Source organism: Anarhichas minor, unplaced genomic scaffold (assembly GCF_050575085.1).
Source record: "Anarhichas minor isolate MPS153535 unplaced genomic scaffold, ASM5057508v1 ptg000003l, whole genome shotgun sequence".
Lineage (NCBI taxonomy): Eukaryota > Metazoa > Chordata > Actinopteri > Perciformes > Anarhichadidae > Anarhichas > Anarhichas minor.
Window position 1 is genome coordinate 19,563,040 of NW_027466449.1, and position 19,405 is coordinate 19,582,444.

Consider the following 19,405-nt stretch of genomic DNA (forward strand, 5'->3'; position numbering starts at 1 on the left):
AGGAGGAAATGTTCATTTGTTGGGGAAATATATAGAGAAAAGTTATAACATCTGAAGCACTTTGCTAAAACGTGCTAAATAAATGAACCTACACAAGTGGTTTTAAGACTAAACCTGATGTTTGATTGAATGTACATGAATGTGATTTAGTACCAGAATTACAAGTCGGGTACCAGAACCTAATGAAGGGAGAGAAAATGTGCAATGGGCACAAAATAAAACACAGAATTTTGTAATTTCTTTTAATATCCAAAACAAATTCTACAGAGTTTGGTTGGCAGCTCAGAGCGTGATGTGAACTCGTGTTGCCTTCAGGCTCCTCCTCGTCAACTCGGTTAAAATTATCGCAAGAACAAATCATGTAGGTTAGAAACAAAGTGAGCCAGTTTCACGTGATTTGTCCGAGGTTTTGTGAGGAGCGCCTGAACGCACCGTTCCGGAGCGGACCGTGAGATGAAACGTCACGATGATCGCAGAGGAGCTCTGCGCTCTTCTACCAAAACACTGTCAGGGCGCTAAAAGTTAACCGACCTGCTTCATAACCAATCTGTCTATGAAAATAAATCTACAGCTTTATACACTTTACTTTCCTTTACACGTGTATGAAACATTTACTTTCACATATTTACACTTTTGTTTAGTTTGACTGGCCTCAATGAGACATAACGAGCAACAGGTAAGATTTATTTACGCACAGATGTGAAAGTATGTTCAGAGTTCTTCACAAAGCTTTCCTTGTGTTTACCAGCAGCTCTATCTGCTGAAGAAGGCCAGTGAGATGCAGCTGAAAGCTCCGACACACTAGATGAACCTGTGAGTTGAAGTTAGTTTGTTACACGTGAAGAATGAACATACATGCTCATTAAAATGTGTTTTTATCTGTACAGTCAGAAAGAGACACTGTGCATAAACAAACTTAAAAGCACCGAAATAAATCTAGAAAAGTAGAAGATGAACCTGATGAACAAAAATCAAAAGAAACAAAAAGACGAAACCTGGAACAACTTTTATAAATAAACTGATGAACTCAAACTGTTCTTTCACACTAAATGAGTTACAAATTGTTGTCAATATATACACACACACACACACACACACACACACACACACACACACACACACACACACACACACACACACACACACACACACACACACACACACACACACACACACACACACACACACACACACACACACACACACACACATATATATATATAGCAATTTGTAACTCATTTAGCGTGAAATATTAACTCCATTCTGACATTTTTTTGTGATTTTACATCGTATATTCTGAACTAAACATGTAAAAACATATAAATGTTGCTTCACTCAGAGCTGAGACGTGGTTTTAAATATGAGAAACACTACTGATGGTGGGGGGGGGGGGGGGGGTTAACGTGGCGTAAAATGACACAAAACGACTAAACTGTGTAGTCAAGACACGCCGAATGTCCTCAAAATGTTTCTGTGCTTTCCTATGACGTCAGGTTTTTCCTATATAATCACATCAGCATTAAAAACTGAGAACTTTTAGCTGCAAAATCCACTCAGTTAAAAGGACACAGACGACCTTCGGAGGAACAAAGGTACCAACAAATAAAAGAAGTGAAGCGTTGCTGCTCGTTTAGAAGTTAGAGAAGCTGGAATTCAGAGACGTGAACCTAAAGAGAGGAGAGGAGCTGACTTTACTGTCAGTGGTCATTCACCTAAAGAAGCTGCACTAACTCAATCTGTGTCTATGACCACACGTTCAAAAGTTCTCTTTCTTTCTCTACTTGGATAGAGAACAATTACAAAATGTCTGACTTATAAAACATGGAAATATTTGAACTGAAGTCTTTTAGAATCTGAATCCTTTAGATGTGTGTTTGCAACATTTTGACTAACGAGTCAAAACTAATCAACAATCCATCCTGTCACCACCTGACCAAATGTTCTGGTACCTGTTTAGTCACTTTATATGAAAACATCAGCGTGGAATCGAACCACCGTTCTTCTCTCAAAGAGTTCCGACTCGCTCTCCACCCGTCCGTCTGCGCCGTCCGTCCGTCCGTCTGTCTGGCAGACGCTTGCAGGGGTCCAAAAGTTTTAAGAGTTTTTTGGTCAGCGCCAGACCGACAGGTGTCTCACGGTGTACAAGTCACGCAGCAGCCGCCGGATTCGCTGTTTGAGCTGTGGAAGGCGGGACAAAGGGTCCGGAGGCTCGAGTTCGCCCGAGTGGTCCAACCAGGACTCTAACACTGGAGACAGAGAGCGAGTATTAGCATTACTGCAGCCGTTACCTGTGCTCTCTTCAAAGAGTGTGTGTGTGTGTGTGTGTTTAAGTGTTTGTGTATATGGGTGCGTGTGTGTACATGTGTGTGTGTGTATGTTACCGTCCAGCTCTCTCTCGATCATGTCCATCCTGCTGATGATCTGGTGGTGAAGAGACTCAACGTGCTCCAGCAGGTTCAGCTGACACTCGGACGGCGGACGCGTCTCAGCGTGTGCGTGTTCGCGTCTGTCCGCGTTGATTGCGTCCGCAGCGGCGTCGGCCGGTTTCTGGTCGACATCTTCAGCCTTTATTTCCTGCAACGTAAAAACTATCATCACCACCAGTGAACGAACCCGTGAATCAAACAGGAAGAGAGTCATTGTTCAACATGTGACGGAGGGATCTGTGAGTGCAGAAGATAAAGGAAACGGGCGTGATATTGCACATGAAAGCACTAACGTCCTCTGAGATCCCTCACACACACTCTCACTCTCAGAGCAGCAGCAGGTAAAAATAGCTCTACGTTTACCAGAATGAGCCCCAGAGCCTCAGACCGGTGCTCATCGGTCTCATAGCAACAGGATCCGGCTCAGTGCTGCGAACACGAGACGAGCACGAATAAAACCGCCGAGTCACGCTTTGTTCATCCAGTCACACGATTAACGTGAAGAGAAGAAGAAGAAGTTAAAAAGCTGGTTTCATTCATCGTTTCTCTGAACATAAGCAGTGGTTTTGGTGATTTGCAGCAGCTCTAACATTCACCATCTGAGTTTAGCGTGTTAGCATGCTAACATTAGCTAATTGTGAGTAAGCTCAGAGCCTTGATTGATTGTTTGTCATAAACATTAACATTTTTCGTGGCTTTATCTACGAATGCTGGATGAGAGAAGCCTGCTGAGGCATGTGTATGTGAAAGTGTAGACGTGGTCTTTAAGTGAGTATAGAACAACATGTTTAAGTTTCTACCCGGAGCTCCGTGTCGTCCTCCTGCTTCACTGCAGCTGTCTGCAGCCCGTCCTTCTCCCACGATGCACCGGGCTTCTGGTAGCAGTGCTCGCTGCTGACGTAACAGACGGGCGTCTCTCCTCTCGGGCCGGCCGGCGGTCTCGGCGACGCCTCCTCCCGCCGCCACGGCAGCCTCCACAGCTGCAGGTCTGGGTGTGACGGAGAGCTGCTGCTGAGGACGGACGAACAGAACGTGTGAAGTCTAACGTAGACATCGACGGAAGAAACGGAGTCACGTGACGCGTCGCTGTACTCACTGCAACAGGCTGATCTTCAGCTGCAGCCCGCTGAGGACCTGATTGAGGCCATGCGTGTGTGCCAGCAGACTGTTGGTGTGAGAGATGGTGGAGGCGTTGGTCTGCGAGTAGTTCTCCTTCACGCACGACAGGCCGAACATGTGACCAGAGATCAGCAAATCAGGTTCTGACAGGAAGCGCTGAGCCCGCCTCCAACCTGAACACACACACACAGACAGCACAACTGTTATAACTATGCGCCTGACATATTATCTTAGCCACCAGACTCCATTAACAAAAATATATATATATATATATATATACATATATATATACATATATATATACATATATATATATATATATATATATATATATATATACATATATATGTATATATACATATATATACATATACATATATATACATATATATGTATATATACATATATATACATATATATGTATATATACATATATATATATATATACATATATATATATATATGTATATATATATATATATATATGTATATATATATATATATATATATATATATATATATACACATATATATATATATATATATATACATATATATATATATACATATATATATATATATATACATATATATATATACACATATATATATATATATACACATATATATATATATATATACATATATATATATATACACATATATATATATATATATACATATATATATATATACATATATATATATATATGTATATATATATATATATATATATATATGTGTATATATATATATATATATATATATGTGTATATATATATATATATATATATATATATATATATATATATACATATATATATATATATACATATATATATATATATGTATATATATATATATGTATATATATATATATATGTATATATATATATATATATATATATATATATATGTATATATATATATATATATATATATATATATATATATATACACATATATATATATATGTATATATATATATATATATATATATATATATATATATATACACATATATATATATATATATATATATATATATATATATATATATATATATGTATATGTATATATATGTATACATATATATATGTATATATATATAGAGAGAGAGATTTTACATGAGACATGTAGAGTAAAATGTTTCTGATGAAATATGATTCTAAGCTTAGTTTTTCTGACAGAAGCGTTCGTCACACATGATGTGTTTAAGGACCGTCACAAAGATGAACATCTGACGATTATCACAGTTTCTACAGCTTCTGTCTGAGATAAACGGTGAAGTTTTGGAGATTGTTTAAAAAAAAAACATGCTTTTCCATCGGCAGATTTTTTGGGTTCCGAGGGTTAAAGTACATTTATGTGAAATACATTGAATAAAAGTAGAATGCTTCCTCACACACACACACACACACACACACACACACACACACACACACACACACACACACACACACACACACACACACACACACACACACACACACACACAGAGGTCCTACCTGCAGTGTGTCTGCAGTAGTAGCAGGTGTAGTTGTGTGGGACGTTGTCTTCATACAGACCCATGCAGGTGCCGTGCTGCCAGCACAGACACGACTCACACTGCAGACACAAAGATCAAAACATCCGTCACAGATCCATCAACGTGATCAGTGATGAAAACGTATAATACAGTGTGTGTGTGTGTGTGTGTGTGTGTGTGTGTGTGTCTCACCTGGATCATGAAGTCGTTCTCCTCGTCCACCTCGCACACACACCTCACCACCTCACACTCCTCTGTCTCCATGGCATCGGGCCAAGAGGGCGTGTCCTCACCGCTCTCCGCCGTCAGCGTCGACCAATCGCTGCCGTCGTCGACTGAGAGAGAGAGAGACAGACAGAGACACGGAGAGACAGACAGACAAAGACAGACAGAGACACGGAGAGACAGACAGACAGAGACAGACAGACAGACAGAGACAGACAGACAGATAGACAGACAGAGAGAGAGAGACAGACAGAGACACGGAGAGACAGACAGACAAAGACAGACAGAGACACGGAGAGACAGACAGACAGAGACAGACAGACAGACAGAGACAGACAGACAGATAGACAGACAGAGAGAGACAGACAGAGACACGGAGAGACAGACAGACAGAGACAGACAGAGACACGGAGAGACAGAGACAGACAGACAGACAGACAGATAGACAGACAGAGAGAGACAGACAGACAGACAGAGACAGAGAGACAGACAGACAGAGAGAGAGACAGACAGAGAGAGGTTACAGAGACGAGTCCTCCAGCAGCTCATTTATTTACATTATCAACATTTAAAATCTGAACTTTTTCATGTAAATAAGAGTTCTCACCTTGTGTGTGTTCATGTGTGTGTTGGTGTGTGTGTTGGTGTGTGTGTTCATGTGTGTGTGTGTGTTCATGTCCAGACGACAGCTTCGGACTGATCGGAGGTCGGTCTGAGTTCTCATCGTCGCTGCTGCAGAGTCCTGACGACAAGAAAGAAAAAACACCAACACGCAGTTTTGTTTTGTTCACGCCAAAAGTGAAAGGAAATGTTTTTGTCGATGCAAAGATGCAAATAGACGCTGAATAAAACCTTTCAGCGCTGACACTATAAATATGTGTAGAAACATCAACGATATTATGAACCCAGACACGACGGTGTTTGGTCTGAAAGTTGTATCGGGGAATTCTACAACACGTACAAAGCAAAGATACTGTGTGAGGTGAGATGTGACGGGTAAAAACTAGAGACCATCATATGATGGAATCACCGGACACCAGGAGACAACCTCCGGATCTTTAAAGTGAAGTCAAAGCTTCATGTGTTAAAGCTGCATTCTCTCTAGTGCCCACCAGGGGGCGACTCCTCTGGTTGTATAGAAGTCTATGAGAAAATGACTCTACTTCTCTCTTGATTTATTACCTCAGTAAACATTGTAAACATGAGTTTATGGTCTCAATCTCTAGTTTCAAGTCTTCTTCAATACAGCATGATGTTCATTTAGTACATTATGGTCCATTTAGAGTCAAACAGACCATAAAGCAGGGGATGCTTTAGGGCGGGGCTACACAGTGATTGACAGGTCTCTACGTCACTCCTCCTCAGTCCAGATATGGTCACTTCCTGTTCGATGGTTTAAAAACAACAACATGGCGACGGTGAACTCGAGGCTTCAAAATGTCCACAAACTAATGAGAGACGTCACCATGACTACGTCCACTTCTTTATCTTTATTCTATTTCTGTAAAACTAGTTGGGGGGGATTTTAAGAAGCTCTAAAAACGAAAAAGAATGTTACCAATAAATGAGAATGATCACCTGACTGACTTTTCTTCTTCTTCTTCTTCTTTTTCTTCTTCTTTAGTTTGACTCTCAGGAAGTTCTTCCTCTCCTTTCTGTCCTGCTCTCCTGTTTTCTCTCCTTCCTTCTTCACTTCTAGCAAACAGACGGAGAAGAAACCAAAGAGCTGAACACATTCTAAATGAACTTCTTTATCTTACAGATTAAACACATTTAAACAATGAACTGTTTGACTTTAAACCTCTGAACTTAAAGCAGTTTGGGGGCATGTTGGAAAAAAGGTGGACGATCTAAGTGTTATAAATATCAAACTATTGACATATTTCCAGCCTATCCTCCTCTCCTCTCCCTCGTCGTCGTCGTCCTCCTCCCCTCTCCCCCCTCCCCTCTCCCTCGTCCTGCTCCCCTCTCCTCTCCTCCCCCTCGTCTCTCCCCTCCCCTCGTCCTCCCCCCCCCCTCTCCTCTCCCTCCTCCCCTCTCCCCTCATCTCCTCCCCTCTCCTCTCCCTCCTCTCCTCCCCTCTCCCTCCCTCGTCCTCCCCTCCCCTCTCCTCTCCCTCCTCCCCTCTCCCCTCATCTCCTCCCCTCTCCTCTCCCTCGTCCTCCTCTCCTCCCCTCTCCCTCCCTCGTCCTCCCCTCCCCTCTCCTCTCCCCCTCCTCTCCTCCCCTCTCCTCTCCTCCTCCCCTCCCTCGTCCTCCTCCCCTCTCCTCCTCTCCCTCGTCGTCCTCCCCTCTCCTCTCCCTCGTCCTCCTCCCCTCTCCTCCTCTCCCTCCCCCTCCCTCGTCGTCCTCCCCTCTCCTCCTCTCCTCTCCCCCTCCTCTCCTCTCCTCCCCTCTCCTCTCCTCTCCCCCTCCTCTCCTCTCCCCTCCCCTCCTCCCCTCTCCCCTCCTCCCCTCTCCTCTCCTAAAAGAGACGTCAGTTAAATCAAACAGCGAGTATGTTTGTGTCTCTGCTGCGTTCACATCCCATCATACCCGTCTCCACGACGCTGTGCTGCCTGTCGTCATATTGAGAGGTGTTCTGGTCCTCACTCTTGATGTCCGACAGGAAGTCGCTCCCCTTAGAGGACGACCTCTTCCTCCTGCAACGACACCAGTCAAGAGATAAACACCGACGTTGTTTTTTCTGTGATGCTCGTGCTCTCCGGGATTCGAACCGTCGGATGAAAACCCACCTGGGCGCCTCCAGCTGCTCGTCCAGCGGCTGGTCGGAGTGGTAGTATTTGATGTGGTAGTGCAGCAGACTGTTCTTCCTGAAGGACTTGGAGCAGCCGGCAACGGGGCACTTGAAGGGGTTGTGGTCCAACTCGATGGAGAGGATGGGAGGAGGCTGGTTCTTTATCACCCTGTAGACTACGAGAGGAGAGTTATCTATTTATTAGTGTGTTATATAAGTTGTTTACTGTCATTAGGGATGGACCCAATGTTCTTTACATTTGAAGCTTCTATTGAGGTTTTCGATTGAAGCTTTGAATGTCTGGTGACATATTTTTTGTGATGTAATCAACCCTAAAAGGAAAAATCCTCGAAATCCACCACAATAAAGTGATTCATCGGATTGAATGAGTTCATTTAAATCAACTTCCTTTAATGAATATAACTCATTAGTGCTGCTTCTCTTCTGTGAGCAACAAACTGGAGAGGTAACACTTACGAGGAAGCAGTCTTGGAAATGAAATTCTTGGATCTCATACTCCCTCCAAAAGCATATATGCACTTTAAATGATATGTGTAGTGTGCTTTGAAGCTGAATAAAAGAATAATACGTAAAGGTTGTGTGACGTGTGAGGTCACTTACGAGGCTCTCGACTGAATCTGTGTGTCGTGGGAAGATGAGCCTGACGCTCCAACAGGACGTCTGAGAGAGAAAGAGAGAGAGAGAGAGAGAGAGAGAGAGAGAGAGAGAGAGAGAGACTTTATTTCAGACTCAGGGTCCATAGAGACAAATACATAAAAAGACACAAACAATAAAAGCACGGAGGCCTAGCAATGCCTCACAAAGAGACCGCTGTACCAATGTCGCCACAGCTGGACTGGTAGCGTGTGGTGCTGAACCTTATGTTGGTTAAAACAACTATGATCCCATTTTCAGAGTCATTCAGTCGACAGATGAATTTATACATGAGATTTCTTTAAACAGTTTGGAAAGAGTTGACTCGTGCAGCCACAAACATTTCACGAGCACTGCTCCATCTCGGGCTCTTTAAAAGTATTCTCATGACGTCATTGTAAGCTACTTGAAGTCTCTGTAAGCTCTTTTTTCTGTAGTTTGACCACAAGTGTGCAGTAGAGTGGTGTACAATATGCTCTGAACAGAGACATCGTCACTCCATCTGTACACAGACCAAACCTGCGTGAGAGACTGTTTGCTTGTGCATACATCATACGACATTGCCTAGAAATGTCGTTATCATCGGTCATGTGTTCTGTTATAAAATGACCAAGATATTTTACTTCACCACAGACACCAAGATTATTGTCAGACAATTTGAAGTCAGGGAAGTTTGGACATTTGTCCTCTTTAGTTTGACAGATCAGGATAGCACTCTTACTGGCATTGTATTTGATGTCATGTTCCACACCATACACAGTACATATAGTGAGGAGCTGCTGAAGACCAGCGCTACATGGACTAAAGATCACCAGATCATCTGCATACATGATGTGATTAACCAGAGTATTTCCAATCATGCACCCAGTATTACAGGCTTTCAATTGCTTGGACAGATCATCAACATACAGATTAAACAGAATTGGGGACAAAATTCCCCCTTGTCGGACACCATTGCTAACCCCAAATGGGGCTGAGACACTTTTACCCCATTGTACTTCCATAGTCTGGTGCGCATACCAGTAAGCCAGAATTCTCACAATGTATGTGGGGACACCTCTTTGGCTCAGTTTGAAAAACAACTTACTATGATTAACACGATCAGAAGCTTTGGAGGCATCAATGAAACACATAAGAACTGATGAGTTTTGACCTCTGTATTTGTTGACAATTTCCTTTAAGGCATAAACACACAGGTCAGTGCCATGTTTGGCTTTAAAGCCGAACTGGTTATCTGTGGAGGTGATAAACTCATGTATTCTGTCCAGCAGGATTCTTTCTAGGACTTCTGACAGTACGCTGGCCAAAGCAATGGGCCTGTAATTCTCTAGGCTACATACTTTACCAGCTTTGTTTTTAATGACGGGCACTAAGAGAACAGACAGCATTGAGTCTGGTAACAAGCCGTGAATCATGAAGCCAGTAAAACAAATAGCGAGGAGAGGAGCTAACCTCGGACTAGCATCTATAAGGTGTTCAGCAGTGATATGGTCTAAACCACTTGCTTTGCCTTCAGACAGTTTATTTATAGCTTGGTGCACCTCATATGATGTAATTGCCATTGACTCATTACTCTCAGAATTGTCCACGTTATACAAATCACTTTTGATACAGTTGAATAAGGTGCTATAATGCTGTCGCCATAACTCAGCAATGTTGTCTGTTCCTGAGATGCCATCTCTAGTGCATGGTAAAGATGTTTTACAGTTAAGAGCTCTCACTTCTTTCCAAAAATCAACAACGTTGTTGCTTAGCAGCTTCTTGGCCATGGAGTCAGCCCTCATGGCTTGATCATTTTTGCAAATGAAGCGAATGGCATACTTATATCTAGCATTGGTGAGCTTCTTATACTCAAGCACTGGCCCTTGTCTGGGTCTACCAGCTAGAGCCCACGATTTGAAAGCTTCACAGGCTTCAGCACGATACTCGGCTACATACTCGTTCCAGCCAGGTTTGATGTTATGGGTCTTATTTTGATGCTTGTAGTAGGGCTTACTGTCTTTATACAGAGCACTTACTATATCATTGTACATGCAGCAGAGATCTCTCCTATGCACCACATCCTTACAGTTAACGTCAGTACACATAGCTGCATCTCTAGGTAGATGAATATTACTGAAGGACTGTACGAGCAGAATACACTAAGACGTCCTCTTCAGTGAGAGTTGACCAGTCAAGTTTTTCTGTGTTGACACTATTTCCATTTCTAGATAGCAGCGGTAGATGTTCAACATTTAGAGAGAGAGAGCGAGAGAGAGAGAGAGAGAGAGAGAGAGAGAGAGCTGTTTAAAAAGAACTAAAGGATAAACTATTTTAAAATTGTATTGGAACTCTGAAAATACAAATAAAAAATAAATAAATAAATAAAATAAATATCAGAGTTGTTTTGTTTTTAGGCCCATACATTAAGTCAGTGGTTCTCAAACTGTGGGGCACGCCCCTCTAGTGGGGCGCGGCCGGTATTGCAGGTGGGGCGCAGGGGGAAATGCAGAATTTTATATCTACACGGATGATATATATATATATATATATATATATATATATATATATATATATATATATATATATATATATATATATATATATCATCCACGTGAATCGTGTAGATCCGTAGAGTTTTTTTTTTTTTTTTGGGGGGGGGGGGGGTCAACTGGCCAGCCAGCGTTTCTCAGATTGGAGTGAGACGAGGAGAAAAGGTGATGTCGTGATCTTCACAATAAAACATCTCTGATGTGACGTGTGGAGTCTTGGCCAATCAGCGTTAAGATGTCTACACCGTCTTTCACTCCGTTACAGTTTAAGTTACGTTATGTTCCGTTACCGTTCATACTTGCTGGGTTAAGTTAACGTCCACTGCATGCGGAACTTTGTCGACTGTTAACGTTTGTCATTATCACGATTTAGGAGGAAAAAACGTAACGTGATGAAACATGCAGCCCCCCCGTGTTCCGGTTCAGTTCACGCGGTCACTCATTAACGTTAAACCGGAACACCGGCGGATCTGGTTGCAGGTTGTTTGTTTTAACTCAAAGTAGAATGAAAGGCCCAGATACTGATGAGATGATGAGGTCAAAGAGCTTCAGGGAGAGGAGGCTGTTTGTGTAGCGCAGCTTGACGCAGGGCTGAGATGTGAAGGAGCTGGGCCTGGATAAAGGTGGAGGTGGGCCTGGATAAAGGTGGAGCTGGACCTGGATAAAGGTGGAGGTCTAAACAGACGTGAGTACAGCTTCCTGCTGTCACAGTATTTTAAATACATTGATAAGGCAGGGTATGCTAAATGCAGCCTCTGCTCCAAGGAGATAAAGTACAGCAACAAGGGCTCACATGTCCTCTCATCACACTGTTCACTGTGATGACCACAGCCAGTGGACCAACAGTCCCAACAGTCCCACCTGCTGTTAAATCACAGCTATTATTTTACTTTTAGAATGCTACATTTCAAAGCTCATATTTAAAACAAAATGCTCCAGCTATGTGTGACACATATCTGGAGCATTTTGTTTAGTTTTGCACAGGTTGCACGTTATTGTTGTTTTGAAAAGATATGCAGTGTAAAACTCAGTAAAACTCTTTATTGCCAAATATTTGAACTTGTTTTGTTTAGTTTTTCACAGGTTGCAGTTTATTGTTATTATCTTAGAAAGATATTCAGTGCAAAACAGGTGAATTGCAGCCACAATAAGCTATTTTTTGTGGGCGGTGGGGCATGAACATTTTTCTTCCTCCAAAGTGGGGCGTGACAGAAAAAGTTTGAGAACCACTGCATTAATGATGCAGCTGATGTTTACCTCTGTCCATGTGGGCGGGGTTAGGGGGGTCTGGTTGGGTGCACTCAGCTGTGATTGGCTGATTCTGAGCTCCACTGCTTCTACCTGAGAGAAGAACAATTCATCAGAATCAGCCAACGGACGAGTCACAATCTATCAGAAACCCAGAACGTAAACGACAGAGACTCAAGTCAATGATGACCGAGTCTCATCCCTAAACTTAAACATCATGTGACTTACTGTCTGTTTTCTTCTTCGCTGGTGGATGGGAGGATGAAGGTTCTGCCTTCATCTTCCTCTCCTCGTCCCCTTCCTCAGCTCCTTCCTTCTTCCCTGATGTCACCTTCTCCTCCCCTTCCTCCTCCTCCTCTTCTTCCTCTCTCTCTCCACCTTCCTGCTCCTCCTCCTCGCTCTCCCCTTCCTCCTCCTCCTCCTCCTCGCTCTCTCCTTCCTCCCATCCCTCGCTTCCCACCGCACTCTTCTCAGATCTGGACTTCTGTGTCACCACAAACAAAAACAAACAAACAAACAGTTGAGATCATTGCGTGCTGATTGGTGATGTCGATCAGATGAGAACCAATGAGAGTGTTTCTTACTTCCTGGAAAGGTTTCACCTTCGTGGGCTTCACAGTCAGAACCACACCATCATAGAACCGCACTGTGTAGGAGTCTGACACACACACACACACACACACACACACTCAGTTCAAATGTTTTTGGGGAACTTTTCCTCAAATATGTCCTCAGAAAACATCCTGCTGCACTGAGCTGAAGTTTGATGATTTGTTTCATTATTACTTAATGTGTTGTTGTGTTTTGTTCTGATTAACTGACTGAAAACAGTGAATAATACCGAGCACAAACCCTCAGAAACCAGAACATGCACCGAATATTTTAGCTTAATTAAATGCCTTAAAAAAAAAAAAGTAAACAATGATCAAAACATAAAGTCGAGTCTCACCGTCTTTGTTGACTCGGAGGATTTTGGCCGGATAGAAACGACAGTCGGTCCAACAGGCCAGAACCTTCTCTCCTGAGACAAACATCTGTGTGTGTGTGTGTGTGAGAAAAAAACATATCGAAGCTTAAAATCATATTTCATCTAAAACATTTTATTCTTCATTTTCTCATTATAAATGTCTCCTCTAGTAAAGCGTTCACTTTAACCAGATTGTGTAACAACATTAAACTGTGAGCTCCTCAGAGAAACTATGAAGTCATGATTGATTCATCTGAGACCAACAGTCATGTGACAACAAGGAGGAGAAAGTCTGACTGAACTACAGGAAGTGAACACAGAGGAGAGGAGGAGAGAGGAGAGGAGAGGATGTAAATGTGAATAGTTAATTATATAAATGTTAAATGTAACCAGGTGAGTCGTACCGGCTGTGAACACGGTGGGTTCAGGCCCCGCCTCCTCAGGCTGACTCGCTCCAGCGGACGAAGGTACGGAGAAGTCCAGTGAAACCATTCGTTGTGTCGACGGCTCCACTGGCGGTAGTGGACCTGGATCCGCTCTTTGTCGTAGTCGATCTTCTCGATCGTGGCCGCGTACCTGACAGGACGAGAACTGATGATCACTTTCTAACGACACAGCGAGGAGAGGTCGAGTCAAACACAAAGGAATGTGTTCAAGTTGTTAAATAAAATTAAAACTTAAAGGTACTTTGTGGAATTCTCAGAAAACCCTTATTAACAGTGATACCGGTGGCCATTGAGTGCGATGCAGTTAGCATCCTGTTAGCATGCTGATGCTAGCCACTGAACTTGATTGATCGGCCAGCTGAGTGTCGGTTTTAGTTTAGTCCGCCGGGCGTCACTCGATAAAACTTAGTGGACTTTGTGTGGCGGATGGTTGCCAGTCGTCAGCTAACGTTAGCTGACGTTAGCTGGTGTTGCAGTGTTGTCGCTGTAGTGGAGCTGAAGAGACGAGGATTCTTTGGATTTTCTTCACATAGAAATCTGTCCACAGGCCACCGAGACAGTCGGGGATGGTCTCTGGTTTTTAAGTTGTGTTACATCGGGGTGCGTCTTCATGCGGTAGCTCCCATGAACTTACGCTTCATTTTCTTTTTTTGTATTAATCTGTTTGTTTTTGTCATGTTTATTACTGGAGCACTAATAAAATATGATAGAATACATTCATCTACATCTGAAAAGGAAGCGTGTGGACTTTGAAACGATCACGGCCGACCAACCAGACAGACCTGCTGAACCAAACTGCCCCATGGAGGAGAGAACAGAAGCTAAGCTAAGCTAGCTAGGACCTGAGGCTACTTCACTACCCAGCATGCATCCTGGCTGTCTGATGTTCGGTCACAGGAGAATAAGATGGATGAAAGCATCGGGAGGTCGGTGACTGTCGAGTCCACGTCTTCACAGAGACCTGGATCCATAGTGGTCCAGGATCAAGCTGCACTAGACGGGTGGACAGAGAGCAGGGCCCCGTTCCTCGTACGTGGCTAACTGAGTTAGCCGGATACTTTTCAGGATAAGATGACGTAGATCAGGCAAAATCACCATGGCAACACATCCATAAGCTTGAACCTGCTCCAGCGCAGGCTAACTGAAGGTAGCTGGATAAGCTGCCACTCCCCCGGAAAAAATGTCAGCTCCTGTCATATACGGTAGTCTAATGCGCTTGCGCATATACTGGGGGTTATACGGGAGTTCCGGAAATGCATGTAAAGTGAGACACACGGTGATCCATTAAAACCAGCTGAGCAAACTAAGAAGCCTCTATTGCATTAATGTACAGCTCCCTTCCTCAGAGATCCACTGATGAAGGAGGATATTAGTTAGATTAGCGTTTTATAGGGAGAGAGTTCTTCCACATCGCCAAGATCCGTCATCACATCATGATGACTTCCTATACGAGCGCTATCCATTCTGCCCACAAGGAATCATTTATTTACAGACCTTCTGGAGCATACATTGAACACCACACGCCGCAGCCGAGCATTGACTCTCACACACTGGATGCAGCCTTGAGCTGTTCTGCGAGTGGTACATTGTTGTACAGTGTCGGCGATGCGGAGAACATGGGGAAAGCCGCTGCATGCCGTGCTGTTGGTGAAGTTTATTTGGCGCTTAATAAAGTTATGGATGTGTTCATTACATCACCATGGCACATATTGTACTGACTCAGCATTCTGAGTAATGTGTGTGTGTTAGTGTTTACTTGCTCCCATGTCCTCTTGATGGCTGCGTTGCATACATGAGGGTTAAAGCACTCATAATGATATGACAGTGTTATTAGTACACCAGCATATCATTACTGTAGAACATGATGAAGGTGGACTCATGATAAGAACAGAGAGAATCACACTATTTATCTTCACTGCTTCAGTTGATTGAATGTCTGATGATGAATAATACACACACACACACACTGATCCGCCCACACACAGATTCACACACACATGTTCAAACTGCTAGTTCTATATGGTAATCTACACATACATGTATATACACATATATAGTACATGATACATGAGGGCATACAGTACATATATCCTCATAATGAGTATCAGTTAGATGCTCTTTGGGCTTGTTTTTATCTTATTCTGAAAGAGTTGAGATCATTATTGTCGCTATAGATCTCATTGGATGATGCATTCATGAAGCCTACTGCCAGCAGTCACATTTAAAGACATATCATCTGATTGGTTGGGGTGATGAGGCATTAAAATGAGCCGATACATTTACAACACTTACGTATTTAACGTGTCTGTGATATTTTGCGTGCTTCTTGTCTAGCCCTCACAGCGGTGGAGGTGTTAGATTTAGCCGTGATTCTGGTCTTGAATTCCTCACATGCGTTCATGATCATCTCCTGCTCGTCAGCGGAGTAAAAAGAGGCTCTTTCTTTGACTTTATTTAACATTGTACTGTTAGAAAATCATGGTTTCGGTGTTCGACGCTTCCCCCTTTTGAAGTAGGACGGGCACGCGCAATTATCCTGATCCTGATCGTCTGGTTCAAATTAACGAGACTGTTTGAGCGGATCAGCCTCGGAGAAACCCAGATAGCCTGACTTCAATCATCGGGTTAATTTCAGCTGCTAATAGGACATTTGATCGACTTTGCTGAACCACGTACGAGGAACGGGACCCAGGACTCTGGTGGACCAGAGGTGTTTTTGTTTTGTTTGTCTTGTGTTTGTTGTGTCACAAATGAGCTACAACTGAATTTCGTTAATGACAATAAATCATCCTTGAATCCGTTCACATCAAACAGTACAAAGAAATGAATTCATGTACATTGCTTCACATAGTACCTTTAAACCAGAACCCTTTGTGTGCGTGTAGGTGTGTGCGTGCGTGTGTGTGTGTGTGAGTGCACGTGCGTGTCTGTGTGTGTGTGTGTGTGTACACACCACTTCTTGTGGCGGTCTCGGGCTTCTAGCTGAGCTCCGACCTCAAAGGTGATTCCTGAGCGGTCTGGAGGAGTCTTCATCTTCATCAGAGAGAAACATTACTCAGTAAATGTACTATTAATAATGAAATATTTATACATTCAGCACACTTTACAATTAAATACTTTAGAGTCCACCGCACTTTATTATATTTTAATTGATGGAGTTAAATTTTTTTCTTGTATTTTGGAAATAATTGTGCATTTCTTTAAGCTTTATGTGCACTTAGATTGAAATGTCCATTTAATTAAATTACTCTTTTTTAATATGAACTAACCAACAGATATAAAATGAGTTATAATGCAACATACTCGTTAATGCAGCAGAAACATCAGATATAAAAGTAAAACAATAATAGGGAACAATCTGCAAAATAAATACTTCTACGTCATACTTTAAGTACATTAAACTGATGCATATATTTAATTACTTCTACTTGTAGTGGAATATTTTCACATTGCAGTATTAGTACTTTTCCTGAAGTATAGGATGTGAATATGTTTCTTCAGGATAATATAATATATAATTAGATGATAATCTTTCTCATATTCACAAACCTGTGATTGAGATTTAACTACCACCCCAAAAAGTGCGCGACTTGTGACAACTGACATCGCGAGCGCGGGTTTTTTTCCTTGTTTTTTTTTTACCTCTATTTAAAAGTTTAAAAACATTCTAGATATAAAACGACGACACAACTTGAATAGTTAGAGATGTTTTTTTAGTTTATAAGAACATTTAGACGACATAAAGGCTGTTTCAGTAAGTTTAGAGGCGACGTCACCTGTACGTGTGGGTACGTGATGACGTGACGACAGCACGTAATGGTTGCAGACAAACATTTAGCTAAATTCTGGCTTTCTTCATAAATACCCATAAATGTAGTGAGGATGATGACTCGGAACATACGTCACAAACAAAACATCAAAACTTACCCCGCGTTTAATCAATAAAATAAACTATTACATTAAGTTTTTATTGTCTTTTTAAACATTTCTGTGTCTAATCTGCGTGCTTCCTGTGAGAAAGAAGCCGATTGGTTCACGGGCTACGGAGGACGCCTACATCGGAACTCTCATTGGACATCTCTGCTGTCAGTCAAAACAAGTCCCGCCCCGTCTCGGATTTTTTGACAGTGGCCAAAAAAAGGAAAAGGAGCTAATGCTAATCTGTGTTAGCTCCACAGAGCAAAGCAAGAAATGACATGGGGCGAAATGCACAAAATGCTTCAAATGTACACGTCCGTGAGCTACACGTGCGTCAGAACGTGGACGTACAAATGTTTGACGTTGTTCACGAGAGCTCGCGCAGTTTAAAACAGAGTAGTTGTCTCTCCTTCATTGACTGGAGAGATAAGCTAACCGAGTTAGCCTGTCAGCCTCGGCGGAGGGCTAACTCGGTTAGCCCTCCACCGAGGCTGACAGGCAGCTCACTTTAACCCGGTGAGCTGTCGTTAAAGCGAACCTTTATTAAACTATCTCCGCTCTACAAATGTCATTACGAGCGTTAAAATGTGTAAACGATAATCACAAAAGATTGTTTACCTCTCGCGCTACTTGTGCACTGCACTCTTCTTCATACTGTGATATCCGCAGATGCGCATGCGCGACCGGATACCTTGCCAGCTGTGTTTTGGGGGGTGGGGGGAGGGGGGTTGTGTAACCTCAAAGTATGGAAGCCCATTGATATCAATGTGATAGAAAATAAAACACCCTGTAAGTCACATTGAGAAATTTTTCTCAAACTAATGACTTAATATGTGAAAATAATGAGTTAGTATTACAAAATCATGAGTTCGTATATAAGTATATAAAGACTGCTTTAGTACCTCCATGCATGATAATCAATAAATACAATAAAATAATCAATAAATAAATAATAATAAATACAGCGGTTTGCTGGGGTTCAATACTTGATTTAGATAGGATGATCTCTCTCGGATGCTTGCTTGCATCCTTCCCAAAAAGCGGCACCTAACAGCTAAAGGTCTGCAGAAGTCTTGCTGATACACACAGATATTTCACATATCGGTAGATCGACCTATTTTGGGATGCATGCTTGCGCCCTTAATCTTAAAATAACGTCTACTGAGGTCTGCAGCATGCTCGCTGTTACACATAGATTTTCCATAGCGGTAGGATGGCCTCATTTAGGATGCATGCTTGCGCCCTTAATCTTAAAATAATGTCTGCTGAGGTCTGCAGCATACTCGTTGTTGCTCGCAAGTTTAACTGTATTTCCATTTGTTGCAATAAATGGTTAAACAATCTATGACGAGTGTTCCTGACTGAACTGATGTAAATATTGTCAGTATATGTCAGGATATTGTAAGATGATTATTGTTTGTGTTTTTAATATTTAAAGTTTTTTATGTTGAAACGCTGAAGATGTTGTCGTTGTATGAAGCCTGTTCTATTGCTGAAGAACACACATTCACCAGCAGGTGGCAACATCGAGCCAACACCATGAGAGAGTGAATAAACAACCTGTATATTAAATCACCATATGTCAACAGTTTTACAAAACATGATGT

At 42.3% G+C, this 19,405-nt stretch overlaps 1 protein-coding gene across 5 annotated transcripts; it reads right to left on the reverse strand.

The window, feature by feature from the left end:
• Positions 1–858: 858 nt before the first annotated feature.
• LOC142960155 (PHD finger protein 20-like) lies at positions 859–18,488 on the reverse strand. Of its 5 annotated transcripts, none has more exons than XM_076101838.1 (18): positions 18,417–18,488; positions 16,834–16,913; positions 13,839–14,010; positions 13,417–13,501; positions 13,052–13,125; positions 12,696–12,951; positions 12,477–12,560; positions 8,656–8,715; positions 8,033–8,210; positions 7,833–7,939; positions 6,886–6,993; positions 5,906–6,040; positions 5,266–5,408; positions 5,054–5,153; positions 3,523–3,718; positions 3,227–3,437; positions 2,382–2,574; positions 859–2,246 (listed from the first exon to the last, which is right to left on the reverse strand). In XM_076101838.1, the coding sequence occupies exons 2-18, from the start codon at positions 16,911–16,913 to the stop codon at positions 2,110–2,112; spliced, it is 2,319 nt and encodes a 772-aa protein (XP_075957953.1). In that variant the 5' UTR covers positions 18,417–18,488; the 3' UTR covers positions 859–2,109. The 5 variants fall into 5 exon arrangements, with proteins under 5 accessions (XP_075957953.1, XP_075957944.1, XP_075957961.1 ...); XM_076101829.1 differs by having other exon boundaries at positions 6,877–6,993; XM_076101846.1 differs by lacking the exon at positions 12,477–12,560 and having other exon boundaries at positions 6,877–6,993.
• Between the last annotated feature and the right edge of the window lie 917 nt (positions 18,489–19,405).